This window comes from Petaurus breviceps, unplaced genomic scaffold (assembly GCF_028583685.1).
Source record: "Petaurus breviceps papuanus isolate PSGF00001 unplaced genomic scaffold, PetGlider_PUasm1.0 218, whole genome shotgun sequence".
Classification (NCBI taxonomy): domain Eukaryota; kingdom Metazoa; phylum Chordata; class Mammalia; order Diprotodontia; family Petauridae; genus Petaurus; species Petaurus breviceps.
In genome coordinates this window covers 11,173,587-11,184,966 of record NW_027185872.1, presented here as the reverse complement: position 1 = coordinate 11,184,966, position 11,380 = coordinate 11,173,587, and the positions used below count along the sequence as shown (strand labels likewise).

The window sequence follows — 11,380 nt, the reverse complement described above, 5'->3', positions numbered from 1 at the left end:
GCCCCAAACAAGATAATATTCGAAGGAAGCTAGAAGGCATTGCCAGAGTTGAAGTCTTGTTAAGAAATTGATAACCAATCACTATGGGTAGGTTGTTTTCATCACTGGTCTCCATCAAAGGCAAGAGACTCAGAAAAGATGATTTAAGGAGAGAACGTTTGGAGAAGGAGGAGGAGGAGGGGAAGAAGTGAAGGAGGAGAAGATGATGATGACAATGATGACGGGGACATCGGAGGGATCCCATAGCCCAGTGGGTCACATACTAGACTTGGAATTGGGATGATAGGAGCTTGACTCCTGAATCACTGGGTCTCCTCAAGAGAGAACATTCTGGAGGCAAAAATCAACAGTATTTGGCATCAGAATGGATTTGAGAAAGAAGACTCAGAAATAGCCTTGTGGCTTCATGGATGGGAGGATGGTAATGTCATTAACAAAACTCACACCCAGCTCACGGTTCTCGGATCCTCTCAGTGATGATGTCACATTTGCACAGCACTTTAAAGTTTACAGGACACTTTCCTGACAACTTCATTCTGTGAAGCAGGAAGAGCAAATATTCCAGAAGAATAAACTGAAGCTAAGAGGAGAGGCAGAATGTTTCTACTTGGCCACAGAGCATAAGTAGGAGCAAAGTAAATGGGAGTAAAAACTGCATAGAGCATGGAAGCTGGAAGCCCTTACCCTCCATGGGCATGGATTCCTCCCTGTCAAATCCATGGGCACTAACTAGTCTGTACAGTCTCTGGTGGCTCACCCTTCTGACTGATCCACAGACATTAGTCCCTGCCCTTTCTAGGCAAAGACCACTCTTTCTATTAGGTCAGAGGTCCTCACAATTGTCTTTAGGAGGAATGACTTCAATGGAAAGAACATGGTCTCTGGAGTCAGAGGCCCTGGGTTCAAATCCTGTCCCAGGAACAGACTTCATGTGTGTTCCTGGTCATGTCACTTGTCCTCCCTGTATCTCTGGTCATAGGACTTCTGAGGTCATTTCTAGCTCTATAATTTGTCACCCCTTCTGGGATGGGTGTGCAGTCTTTCACATACTCTCCCTCATTTGAGAGGACCCTGGAACTAAGAACATATCAGAAATCATCTAGCCCAAATGCCTCGGCCAAACTGAAGCCATAGTGCTTGGATGCTGGGCTCCCTCCTGGAACTATCTTCCAGTCCTTGGGCCATCACACCAAGTCTTGGTGAGAACTGAGATCAGACTTGCCTCCTTGTGGTAAGCTCTCTCATTCACCACGCTTGCCACCTACAATTTGGGCATCTGTTTACACATTTGAAAGAGAATTGTCATTACTGATTCCTTTTTTTTGCCTTTTTGATTTTTTCCAAAATTTGGGAACTTCCAGGTGTCTCTGCCTGATCATTGTGTTTTCTACCTTAGAGGACAGACAGATACAAGCTGTTTTCCCCTCTGCATTCCACCGCAACAGACATGCAAGCCTCCTAATGTAATTATCTTTCTTCTAATCCAAAGGTCAAAAGGGTGGGGAGATAAGGAAACCAAAAACAAGTGACCGCCTTCCCCTTCTCCAACTTACCGTGTTTCCCCGATAAGACCTATCCCGAAAATAAGCCCTCCCCTTACTGTGTAAGATTCCTCTAAAATAAGCCCTATTGAGATTGCTACTGTAGTGAAGGTGATCCCCTGCATCCAATCAGAGCTGCAGCAGTGAGCGCGTCATCCTGTTCTTCCCCCAGTGATTTGCTTATTGAATAAAGGTACATTTTTTTGTTCACATTTACCTGTTTATTAAAATTGCTGTCAATGTTCATTAAAATAAGCCCTCCCAAGAAAATAAGACCTCTGGTGTTTTTCTGTCCAAAAAAACTAATAAGACAGTGTCTTATTTTCGGGGAAACACGGTACTTGTCTGTTTCATTTTCTGTAGTATTCATGGTAGTGGTGGTAGTGGTGGTGGTGGCAGCAGCAGCAACAGTAGCAGAAACAGAAACAGTAACAGTAGCAGTAACAGTAGCAGAAACAGTAACAGTAGCAGTAACAGACCCAGTAGCAGCAGTACCACCAGCAGTAACAGTTACAAAAGCCGCATTAACTAGCAATTACAGACTGCTTTCAAGTTTGCAAAGTACCTTACAAAGCACCTCCTTTTTACCGGCACAAGCCTGGGAGGCAGGCGCTAGAACCCGAGGCAGGCAGAGGTGAAGCGACTTGGCCAGGCTCACACAGCTGGCTAGCAAATTCGAACTCAGCTCTTCCTGATTCCAAGTCCAGCTCTCTGTGGTGCGCCCCCTCCTCAGAAAGAGGGTTCAGTCAGGGAATTTCCCTGACTGCCTCTCTTTCATTTGTCCTTGGATTGCCAGAGCCCAGCGCTTGCCCCTGCAGTGTCTGGCCACCTCGGACCCTAGCTGTTGCCGGGGGTAGGGGTGGCGGGCTGCAGATCCTCACCTCCCCACCGAGCTTTAGCTGGCAGCACCTCCCCCTGGGCTTGGAGCCGCCCCGGGCTCACTGACCCCTCCCCCCCTCTCCCCCTCCCCTCCTTCTGGGGATCACAACGCTCCTTCTTTTTATTGGTTACGGCCCCAGAACTTGGCACAGGTACTCAGCGCCTGGTACAAAGAAGGCGCCCCCTAGGTGTTTATCAGACTGGACTCGGGCTTAAGAAATGCATCAACAATGAGGGCCCATGGGCCTGAGCATGGAAGCAGCGCCCTGAGCTTCCTCCCCGAACGTCTCTTCTCAGAGAAGGCCTGGGTTCGCCCCGTATACATTCCGCCCGGTGATTGGTCCTTTTCCAAAAGGGAGGCAGGGCTTTGGGGCACCCGCCCCGCCTAGAAGTTGAAATCGATAACAAATGGGCGGAGTCTTCCCGGAGCTCCCACACTCGCTCTCCTATTGGTCAGAATGGAAGCGAATTCCCGCCCTAGAGGAGGGAGGGACAGGGCTCGGGGTGTGATGGCAGCTTTGATTGGCTGAGCCGGCGGAAACGAAGAGAGGACCCAGGTCACGCGTTCAAAAGGAGGAGCTTCGCTGAGTTAGAATGTGAACTGCTGCCCCAGTGAGCCTGGAGCGGAGCCGGGTCGGATAGGGATGGCTGCGGCCGGGACAGCGGGCGGCCTGGGCCCGGGCTCGGGCTGGACGGCGGCGATCCGGCGGCTGCTGCGGCAGTTCAGCTCCTCTCTGAGTCCAGGTCTGGGCCGGGATGGACGGGACTGGGGGGCTCCGGGGCCCCCGGCGCTGCCCTGGCTGAGGCCGGTTGTCCCTGGCGCCTGTCGGCCGCCCTTGGGGCTCCCAGCTGCGAGCCCGGCGCTGGCTCCCGGGCTCCAGACTCTGAGCTCGGGGGTCCGTGGGCCCTGGGTGCCCTTAGGCAGCCTTCCGCCTTCCTCCTCCTCCCCCTACTTCTCTCCTCTTCCTCCTCCCCCCCACTTTTCCTCCTCCCACCTCTCCTCCTCTCACTGGCCCACCTGCCCACCCACAGGCTCCTCGGGGGTCCAGTGTCTCCCACTGGTGGTAGAGGGTCAGCAGGTGGGACTGGTAGTGCCAGCTGTTGCCCGGGAATTGCGAGCCTTTCCCGATGTGTTCGTGGAGGTGGCGGGGGGCCTGGAACTTCGAGGAGGTCATTGCCCCGAGGAGCGCACTGAGGCTGTGGCGAGGGTCCTGGCACAGCTGCGGGCCCAGGGCTGCCTGGCAAGGCTGGCAAGGTGGCGAGATGAGGTGAGTGCCCCAAGGGAGGGCCATTGGGACACCACATCGGGTCTCCCTCACCCTAATTCCCCATCCCTCTTCTGGGGCAGGCGTATGAGGTGCGGCCCAGGTTCGGAGCCCCAGCCCTATTGAATGTGGAGCGAGCAGCAGCCCGTGAGTGTCCTTCCATCCTTCAGGTCATCCTGGGACAATGGAAGTGGGCCGGATTTGGGGGGAAGGATAGGCTGCTGACCTGGGATCTCAGGAGCCCATGGGGGTGCTGGCCCTGGAGGCTCCCTCCTTCTCTCTCTCTCCACAGCCTTGCTGGGAGTCCTCCAGTTTGGGGCGCATCTCAATGCCTTCGTGCACCGGCAAGATGATACAACAGGGTCCCAGCAGATGCTAATGTGGCTAGCAAGGCGGTCTCTTCACAAGGCTACCTACCCAGGCCTGCTGGACAACCTGGTATAGCTCCAGCAGACCCACTGCCCTCCCTCCATTCTGCAGGCCCCTCAGACTCTCTAGTTCCATGTGGGCCCCCTATCCAGGCCAGGCCCTGGAGGCAGGAGGACTCTCAGCCCAGCGAGCCACACATTAGACTTGGAGTCCAGATGATAGGAGATTGACTCCTGAATCACTGGGGCTCTGTGTGACCCTGGGGGCTCACATGACGTTTCTGGCCTTGATTTCCTCCTCTGGAATCGGGAGTAATAATAGAACCAACCACTAAGGGTTGTTTTGCCATCTAAATTCTAACCTCATGGTGATGATGATGATGATGATGATAAACAGGGACCATGGCTCTGAGCAGAGCCGGAGAAAGGCTGGTCCAAGGCTGCTGTGGCTCAGGGTCTCACCTGTCTCCCCATCAGGCAGCCGGGGGCATAAGTGCCGGGCTAGGCGTCAAGGAAACCATGGTGAAGGAGAGCTGGGAGGAGGCGCGGGTGCCCCCAGAGCTAGCAGCTCAGGCCCAGCCAGTGGGCTGTCTCAGGTAAAAGCAGCACTATCCTTCTGGTGGGCAGGGGCTTGCTGCAGCCTGCCCCCAGCCTCTGCCTGACAGGCTCTCCCTCCCCCTCCCTTTCCTTCCCTCCCTCTCTCTCTCCTCCTCTCTCTTCTCTCTCCCTCTCCCCTCTCCTCTCTCCCCCTCTCTCTCCCTCTCTTCTCTCCTCCCTCTCCCTCTCCTCTTTCCTTCTCCCTCTTCCTCTCCTCTCCCTCTCTCCCTCTCCCTCTTTCTCTCTCCCTCTCCCTCTCCTTCTCCACTCTCCCTTTCTCTTCTTTCTTGTGGCCGGCTTCAGCTACACCTATGAGGAGATGGATGGTGAAGAGTTTGGAGCTGTGGTTCGAGAATGTCTGTTCATCTTTGACCTAGAAGTGCCTGAAGACTTCACCCCCCAAGTGGGAGATGGGGAAGTGCAGGAATTCTACCTCTGGCCCCTAGACAAGGTCAGGGCCAGCCTTGGGGTGTGATGGCAGCTGGTGGGCAGGAGTACAAGGCTTAGAGCTTGTTCCTTTCTTGCCCCTAGGTCAGGGAAGCTGTGAATTCTGGCAGCTTCAAGCCCAACTGTGCCCTGGTAGTGGTGGACTTCCTGCTAAGACATGGACTGCTGCATCCAGACCAGGGTAAGGAGGGAGGCCAGGAGGGCATGGGCTAGCTGAGTTGGGCTGCAGGCCCCTGACCTCTGCTCCTACTGCTTCACCCTCCCCAGAGCCCCTGTACCTAGAGCTCCTGGCAGTGATGCACCAGACCTTATGAGCCGTGCCCAGGACACCAGCAGGTGGAAGGAGCAGAAAAGGGGGCTGAGAGCCCAGAGCGGGGAGGTGAGGAGTCTGTGTCACTCCCACAGAGAATGACGATTCCTTGATTAAAACAGCTTCCCAATTAAAGGCAGGGGAGAGCTGAGGCAGAACTGGACTCAGAAGGGTCCTCCCAGACCCAGGCATCTGCTATTGGACATGCAGGAATCTGAAGAAGGAAGTAGGTGCTAAGAGGCCCCAGAGAGGCCTGGAAGGAAAGGAAGATTTGGGACATGGCCACAGCAAGACCTGGTGATTTTCCCAGGGCAGAGACTGGAACTTTCTTGGCTGGAGCCTCCAAAAGATGAAGGAGGTTTGAGCCCACAGGTGCAGAAAGGAGGAGTAACAGACTTCTTTCAACCTTTCCCCCTGAAAGGGTCAAGCTAATGTTGGAGCCACTGGCCCCTGTTTCAGCTCTCCCAGGGCCTGTTCTATGTCCCTTCTATCCCTTCACCTAGGGGCCACCAGAGTGCACAAAGTGTGGCCTGGAGTCAGGAAGACCAGAATTCAAATCCAGCCTCAGATATAACTGGGCATCCTCAGGCCAGTCACTTAATCTGTGTGCCTCAGTTTCCTCAGCTGTGAAATGGGGTGATGATGATCCCTGCCTCCCAGGGTGTAAGGATCCAACAAGACATTTGTAAAGAGCTTACGTGGTGGCTGGCGTACTTCAGGTGCTACAGAAATGCATCTTCCCTTCTCTTTGCTTCCCCTTCAGGTCTTAGTAAATCTCCCAGAGCCCCATCTCTGACCACTGCTCCTCTCTTCCTGCAGGGGCTGGGCCTCCACGGGCCTCAGCTGCCTGCCCCAGTCTTCCTCAGCCTTTGGCAGAGTCTCACGATGCCCTGTTCTTGCCCTGCATCTTCTAGGACAAGAGGCCCAGCAAGCTGGAGGGAACTCCACGGAGGCCTAGCCAGAGGTCCCCCAGGAATGGTCTGGGGTGGGGGTGGGGGGGGAGACGGGGGACCGCCCAAAGATCCAGAACCCTCTGGAGCATACAGGAAAGGGGGAAAACATCAATGCAGGAATAACACTCTAGGAGGAGAGAATCAATTAACCTTAATGAGCAAACATTCGTTAGGTGCCTCCTATGTGCCAGGTGCTCTGGGACAAAGCAGACAGGACAGCTCCTGCCGTCTGTGAGCTTACAGTCTGCTGAAGGAATAAGATGATAGTGAGGATCTGGATGAGGGAATTGTCAGACAGGGAAAGGAGTGCGTATACAGAAAGCCGACTACAGCACTAGGTGGCGCCCACCTGGACTGGATCAAGCCAGTTGGCTCTTCCATTTGTCCAATGGTCATTGGGATTGTAGGTGAGGCAGTCTGCCTCATGACTTCTTCCTCTTCCCAAGAGAAAGTCAGAGAGATAGAGATAGAAGTAAGCAGGGTCCATGCCCGGGCACTGGGCAGGGGCTGTGCAGCCAAAACAAAGCTTTTGTGGACTTGGGTCACCTTTAGAGTCACAGTCCCCTGAAACACAGGATGGTGAAATGGGAGTTTAGGGGCTTCAGTGTTCAGTTCACTGAGTCCAACTATCACCCCAACCACCCCCTAACAAACATCCCTGCGGAGCGGGGGAGTGCCTGAACACCTGGGGGAAGGGCAGCCCACTGCCTCTGACTTTGGGGAAGTTCTTCTGGCTTGGAGCCTAGACCAGCCTCCTTGTAACTGCTACCGCCCTTTGAATTCTTGGAGATGGCCCATGTCCCAAAGACTCGTTCAGTCTGCAGCCTCACTCCTCCATCGTGGGCTTAAGGCCCTTCACCACACCAATAGCCCTCCTTGGAAGGGGTTGGTCTGTGTCCATATGAAGCCGTGGTACCCAGAGCTGCAGCCCAGGCTCCAGCTGGGCTCTTAGGATGGCAGGGGCTGTGGAAGGGCACCTTCCCATTCTCAGAAGCCCAGTCCAAATCCCCTGGGCTTGTCACCTTATGCCACTGCTGACTGGTGGAACTTACAGTCTTCAAGTCCCCAGGGTTTTTCAGAACTGTTAACTCTGCCCTTTCCCCCATTTAGACTTGTGAGGTTGAATGTTTTTGGTACCAAAGTGCAAGACTTTGCATTTGACCTAAGTGACTTTCATCTCACTAGATTCAACCCCATGCCCTAGCATGTGCAGACTGTCCTCCAGCCCCAAGCTCTGTGGATCACCAGCCTTTGTCTAGATCCTTAATAAAAGTGTTCACAGATCCCCAAGGCATTTGCCCATGCTGGCATTTAATCAGTAACTTCTCCTTGGCTCTGAACCAGCTCTGAATCCATCTGACTATTATTGGCTAATCCACATCTTTCTACCTTCTCCATGGGAATAGTATGAGATCCTCTCCCCTCAGCACAGGGGGCATTCCCAGCATTCACAGAAAGACACGTCCAGATTTACATGAGGGGAGAGCACTTGGAACTCAGGCTCCCGTGTCCTGAGTGGTCTAAGCATGATGTGTGAGGCCCTCTCTGGTTCTCCTGCCTGCCTGCCCCTCCTCTGTCTCAGCTCATTCATCATGCCCTATTCCTAAGTGTGGGTGTCTCCCAAGCTGTTCTGGGGCCTCCTCATAGGACCATCGGGTAAGAACTGGGAAGGGGCTTCAGGAGCAAGGGATTTTTAAGCTGGGATCTATGAACTTGGATGGGGAATAAATACCTTTGTCTTCACTCATCTCTCCCCAATATTTACTTCTTTTATGTATTAAAAAAGCAACATGACTTTGAGAAAGGGTCCACAGATTGCAACAGGCTGCCTGTCACCTCCTGCCCTGGCCTTCCTGGGCCAACTCCCTCATCTCACTGATGATGGATTTAGGCCTCACTGCCCAAAGCCAAGTAGGCATCAAGTAACCACCAGGTTCCAAGCCAAGTGCCCTGCCTTTTCCACTTTGCCAGGTTTTTCTCTCCTCAGCCTCTAGTCTGTGGGGTCACTTATTCATGAGATGAAGGTGTAACCCACTGGTTAGTCAGCCAACAAGCACTTATTAGACGTGTGCCCTGTGCTACACAGTAGGACCCTAAGTGCAAGCAAAAAGGGAGCTAGATGGGTGGATGGAGAAAAGTCCTGGGGAGATGAGTCAGCCAGGCAGGCTGGAGAGGGCTGTCAGCATCACTGACCTGGGGCTCCTCCTCAAACTGGATCTTCTGCAAGGAGGAGCCTTGGGGCTCTTACGGTGAGAGAGGTGCTCCAGGGATGGAGTGAAGGTTGGAGTTTCCAGGGGGAAGAAGTTTCTATGGCTTGGCAGAGAAAGTCCTAGGCAGCCTGGAGAGGCATGAAACCCTCTTCTGGGGCCCCATGTCCTCATGTATTAAATGGGAGGCTTACGTGTCCTTTCACCTTCCCTGGAAGCATTCCGTCATCCTGATAGGCTTAGCTTGTTACACCCTTGCTATGCTCCAGTTATCCTGGGTCCTCTCCCTGGCCCCTTCTTGGTCCCCAGCTATCTAGCTGCCTGAGTTTCCCTCTGTAACTCAGACCCAAAATAGCAAAGTCCGAATGACCTTTGATACCTTCATAGAAACGACAATCATTGATGCTGACAAGTCTTGACAGGGACAGACAACCACTGATGGCCTCTAACAGGGTATTTTGGTATTCCAACAAACATTAGGTGCCTAAAATCTATGCAGTGCTGTGCTGGGCCCTGGAGATAAAAAGCCAAAAGTGTAACCTAAATGCTCTAATTACATTCCATGATAAGTAGGGACATAATAAATGCAAAGCAAATTTAAAATCACTGGCCATAGGGAGAATCAGAAAGTTTCAAACAAAATCTAACCTTGAGACTGAAACCTGAAGGGAACTCAAGAGTCCAGTAGGTCTGTGGGTAGAGGGAGAAAGCTGGAGGAGAATGGGCCAGTCTGCAGAAGCATAAATGAGGGGCCAGAATAACGGGCCAATTGGACTGGAATGCTGTGTGACAGGAATAAGAGATTGGGAAGTGTTGTATGTTGAGTAGGGGAGTGGCATGGTCTGGCTTGTACTTCAGATTAACGGAGGTTAGATGGGAGTAGAGAGAGACTAGAGGCAGGCAAACCAGGACTTGTTTAATCAATTATTGCAAAAATGAAATTACCACGTGAATTTAAGGACTTGGCAAAAGATTGGGCCTTGGAGGGAGCACAGGGTTGGCACTTGAGGAACTGGGAGGAAGGTGGTGCTCTCCACAGTGATAGGAGAGGTAGGTGTCGATTGGGAGGAAGGGGTAGGAAGAAGACCATGAGCTCCATTTGGGACATACTGAGTTGAAGATGTCTACTGGGCATCCACTTTGAGATGTTTGAAAGACAATTGGACGTGCACAGTCGAAGGGCAACTGAAAGGCTGGGGCAGGACAGGCAGCAGCCCCCATAAAGCAAGATAATGAAAGGTAAAGTGCCTACAGCCTTCTAGAGAGCATAGTGTCAACTCTGACATTAACACTCACCAGTCTAAACTTTGAATCAATTGTTGAGAGTTGACTGAATAAAGAAAAAAATAAAGACTTGCAAGAATCCGTGTTAGAGCCGGAAGTGGTGGCCGCGTGGTTGGCAGGAATGGCCTCGATGTGAGAGGTGTCTAGACATGGGTATAAAAGAATGGGAGAGCCAAAGATGATGCCAAGGTCTTGACCCTGGGAACCTGGTGGTACCATCAGCACAGGTGGATATTCCTTGGAGGGAAGACTTGAGTTCCTTTTGGGAAGTGCTGACAGTGAAATGCCATGGACACCAAGGCAGAGACTGATCCTGAAAACCAAGAGAGCTAAAAGGTGTCCCTTGAGCCCATCGGCCTTCTGGGCACGGAGGAAAACCTGCCTACCTAGGCACTCGTCCCCTGAGTGGCAGAAATCCCAAGGAAGCATTCTCTGTGCGAGTCAGACATTCCCCTGCTCTCCATACCCGCTGTGAGTGAGGTTCTCTACTCTTGCTGGTCTTGCTTGCATCTCCCTTGGAAGCTGTTTCTGAAGTCTCTGTCAGCACAGCACAGCCTCTGGAAAGTCCTGAGCCAGAAAAGGCTGAGCATGGGTCACATTCACATCCAATTGTATCAATCACCAGCTCTCTGGCTGGTGTCCCTGGGTGTCCAGCCCCACAGAACTAGAGTTGGCTGACTGACCCTCTCAGTCACCGATGTGAGACTTCCCATTCCCACCTTACCATTGAGGAAATATCTCAGGGGGCTCAGGGTCTTCCTGGAACAGAAGCCCAGATCTGATCCCTCTGTTCAGGACTCTCAGTCCCAATACCATCATTCAGTGATCCTGGTAGAACCACCTCTGGTCTATGAGAATTTTCAACATAGTCCGTGGTCTAGATGCCAGAAGTGGAGGTGAGTGGGGAGGGGGGTGGATGGAGGTGTCGCTGAGTCGAACTCCAGCCCTCCCCTTTGGCTGGGTTTGAATCGTCCTGATGCAGTCAAACAGCACCCTCACAAGAGGGAAGGATGCCCTCCAAAGGACCGATGTCCTCCACCCACCGGCCTTCAGCTGCTTCTATTTGAGTGACTGGATGTCTGGGCCAGAGTAAAGATACCCAGGCATGACCTGGGGTCTGGGGTGACCCCTCAGGGACGAAAGACCTAAGAAATCAACGTTTCGTTTTGCTAGATGGGCAAACTATCCCATTGTCTTACCAGTAGGAGGCAGCAGAGCATCACATTTGGACTGAAGCCTGAGGTCTAGAACAGCCCACTTCTTCCTGATGTGCCTTGTGGCCTTGGGCAAGTCCCTCTTCTTTCTGGGCCTCAGTTTCCTCTCTAGGACCTCCCTAGGCTGGCCCTCCACATCCCTTCTGCTCCTGAGTCTCACAGTTATGCAGCCATTCCCTGCAAAAGCTGAGGAGAGAGGGTCCCAACCCCACTGTGGCCTTGGTGAGGGGACCCCACCCTCCAAAGGCTGAGGGTTTTGTGCTGTCCCCCCGCCTCTTAAGCAAAGCCCCTGGGAAGAGAATCCAGGTCCCCTCC

The 11,380-nt window shown here is 53.0% G+C and overlaps 1 protein-coding gene and 1 long non-coding RNA gene across 2 annotated transcripts in view; one reads left to right on the top strand and one right to left on the bottom strand.

Annotated features, from left to right (window-relative positions):
• Positions 1-2,990: 2,990 nt before the first annotated feature.
• On the top strand, positions 2,991-6,099 carry LOC138166038 (uncharacterized). Its single transcript, XM_069094496.1, has 8 exons — positions 2,991-3,164; positions 3,453-3,688; positions 3,769-3,832; positions 3,978-4,123; positions 4,531-4,649; positions 4,954-5,101; positions 5,182-5,278; positions 5,365-6,099. The coding sequence occupies exons 1-8, from the start codon at positions 3,065-3,067 to the stop codon at positions 5,409-5,411; spliced, it is 957 nt and encodes a 318-aa protein (XP_068950597.1). The 5' UTR covers positions 2,991-3,064; the 3' UTR covers positions 5,412-6,099.
• A 3,371-nt stretch (positions 6,100-9,470) lies between these two features.
• LOC138166039 (uncharacterized) overlaps positions 9,471-11,380 on the bottom strand; it is a 6,052-nt gene continuing 4,142 nt past the window's right edge. Inside the window, exon 3 of the long non-coding RNA XR_011169523.1 lies at positions 9,471-11,251. This is a non-coding gene — a long non-coding RNA (uncharacterized lncRNA). The remainder of the gene's footprint in view (positions 11,252-11,380) is intronic.

Coding starts and splice junctions, on each gene's coding strand:
- LOC138166038 (XM_069094496.1), top strand. CDS start 3,065: ATGGCTGCGGCCGGGACAGCGGGCGGCCTGGGCCCGGGCTCGGGCTGG. Junction 3,689..3,768: donor TGGCAAGGTGGCGAGATGAG/GTGAGTGCCCCA, acceptor CTTCTGGGGCAG/GCGTATGAGGTGCGGCCCAG. Junction 5,102..5,181: donor ACCTCTGGCCCCTAGACAAG/GTCAGGGCCAGC, acceptor TCTTGCCCCTAG/GTCAGGGAAGCTGTGAATTC.